Source organism: Guillardia theta (assembly GCF_000315625.1).
Source record: "Guillardia theta CCMP2712 unplaced genomic scaffold GUITHscaffold_584, whole genome shotgun sequence".
Taxonomy (NCBI): Eukaryota; class Cryptophyceae; order Pyrenomonadales; family Geminigeraceae; genus Guillardia; species Guillardia theta.
In genome coordinates, this window is record NW_005434131.1 from 1814 (window position 1) to 3219 (window position 1406).

The following is a 1406-nucleotide window of genomic DNA, read 5'->3' on the forward strand; positions in this document are numbered from 1 at the left end:
CAACCCTTTGCTGCTGACTGCCCCTTCAGTTCTCTCTTCAAGTCTATAGAGGTTGGTCTTCCCTTGAGATATCAGCGAAGCTTCTTGTCTCAATCTTACCATCATCTGCTGTTCCTTGGGGTCTTGAGGTGGTTTGTATGCTCGAAGTCATCGCCAGCTTTTGATCTCGCTTGACCTTGCAATCGGGAGGTTGAAGTTTGTCTTCTGCGATCTCGTTTGCAGACCTCTTTCTACATTCATCAGCTCCTTCCACAACCTCTTGTCTCTAGCACTCTCTCCGGTACAAGATCCGAGGTACTTTCTGCTGATCATTCAAGGGAGTAGAAGCGGATCCGAGAGGGCGAGTTGGAGGGGCTGATTCTCCTGCTGGGTTGAAGTCTCGAAAGAAATCATCCATTGCGATCCTTCAGCGCCTCGGTAAGGAGCGGCAGTGATGTCGCAGCCAGGTGTCGATCCGAAGGCGACATTTGCCAAGTTCAGGAAATTCTCCTCAGCCTCATGCAGTGCGCTACCGGCTCCTAACACCAGCAACTCTCCGTCCTCCCCTAGCCGACATGTGATGAATGGAGCGAAGATAGTGAAGTTTTGCCGGAGACCGTCGCTGCCGGACCTGTCGACTTACTACCTGGAGATGCCGGAGTTCGGGGTGGACGACGAGAAATGGAGCTCGTTCTCGTTGCATAAGAAGATTCAGCTGAAGAATCTGGCGAACTCGATCAAGTTCGTAGAGAAGAAGATAGAGGAGAAGGATGGGAGGGAGCTGGCATCGTTGCCGGAGGTAGAGCAGATTCAGGAGGTCGGGTGCGAGATAGCGTACTCTGTTGATAATTAGGTGTTCCATGTACAATATTCTTAAAGTCTTTAAAGCTTGCTCTGAAGCAGACGACGCCTGCGCAATAAATAGACGAGGAAGATTGACCCAGCTCTTGCTCGTACCCTGACACTCTTGCCTCCTACAAGAACACAGGGGTTAGTAGTCTCCTACTGTGCTGGTTGCTTGAAACGTGCTTAGCACAATGTTGTTTCAGACGACAGGTCGAGAATGATGGCTGAAACAACCTGCTGCTCGGTCCTACAGCTCTTGCGCCTGCCCCTGCATCCTTCAGCTACTCCTGTTTGTCTTGACTCTTGCTCCTCCTGCTCCTGCTCCTGTTTCTGCCCCTCTGATTTTTCTCATTCAAAACGTGCGAGTATTAAAAACGTTCTACTCGCACATCACATACTGCCTCCTTCACTTCCTCGCTCCCTCCCCTCCTCCCCTTCGTCCCTCGCTCGCTCCCTCTCTCGCTCCCTCGCTCCCCCTCTCCCTCCCTCGCTCCTGCACCTATCAAATCTGAAAACTGCCAGTCAAACCGACAAATTTGTTGAAAATGGCGGGGGGTGAGGTGGGAGGAAGGATGGCGGAG

At 51.9% G+C, this 1406-nt stretch overlaps 1 protein-coding gene across 1 annotated transcript; it reads left to right on the forward strand.

The window, feature by feature from the left end:
* The first annotated feature begins 372 nt into the window (after positions 1 to 372).
* On the forward strand, positions 373 to 871 carry GUITHDRAFT_156736 (hypothetical protein). Its single transcript, XM_005817770.1, has one exon. It carries the CDS (start codon positions 434 to 436, stop codon positions 830 to 832), a length of 399 nt encoding a protein of 132 aa, XP_005817827.1. The 5' UTR covers positions 373 to 433; the 3' UTR covers positions 833 to 871.
* The last annotated feature ends 535 nt before the right edge of the window (positions 872 to 1406 follow it).

Excerpts from the sequence above, each read along its gene's own strand:
- GUITHDRAFT_156736 (XM_005817770.1), top strand. The coding sequence starts at position 434 with ATGTCGCAGCCAGGTGTCGATCCGAAGGCGACATTTGCCAAGTTCAGG.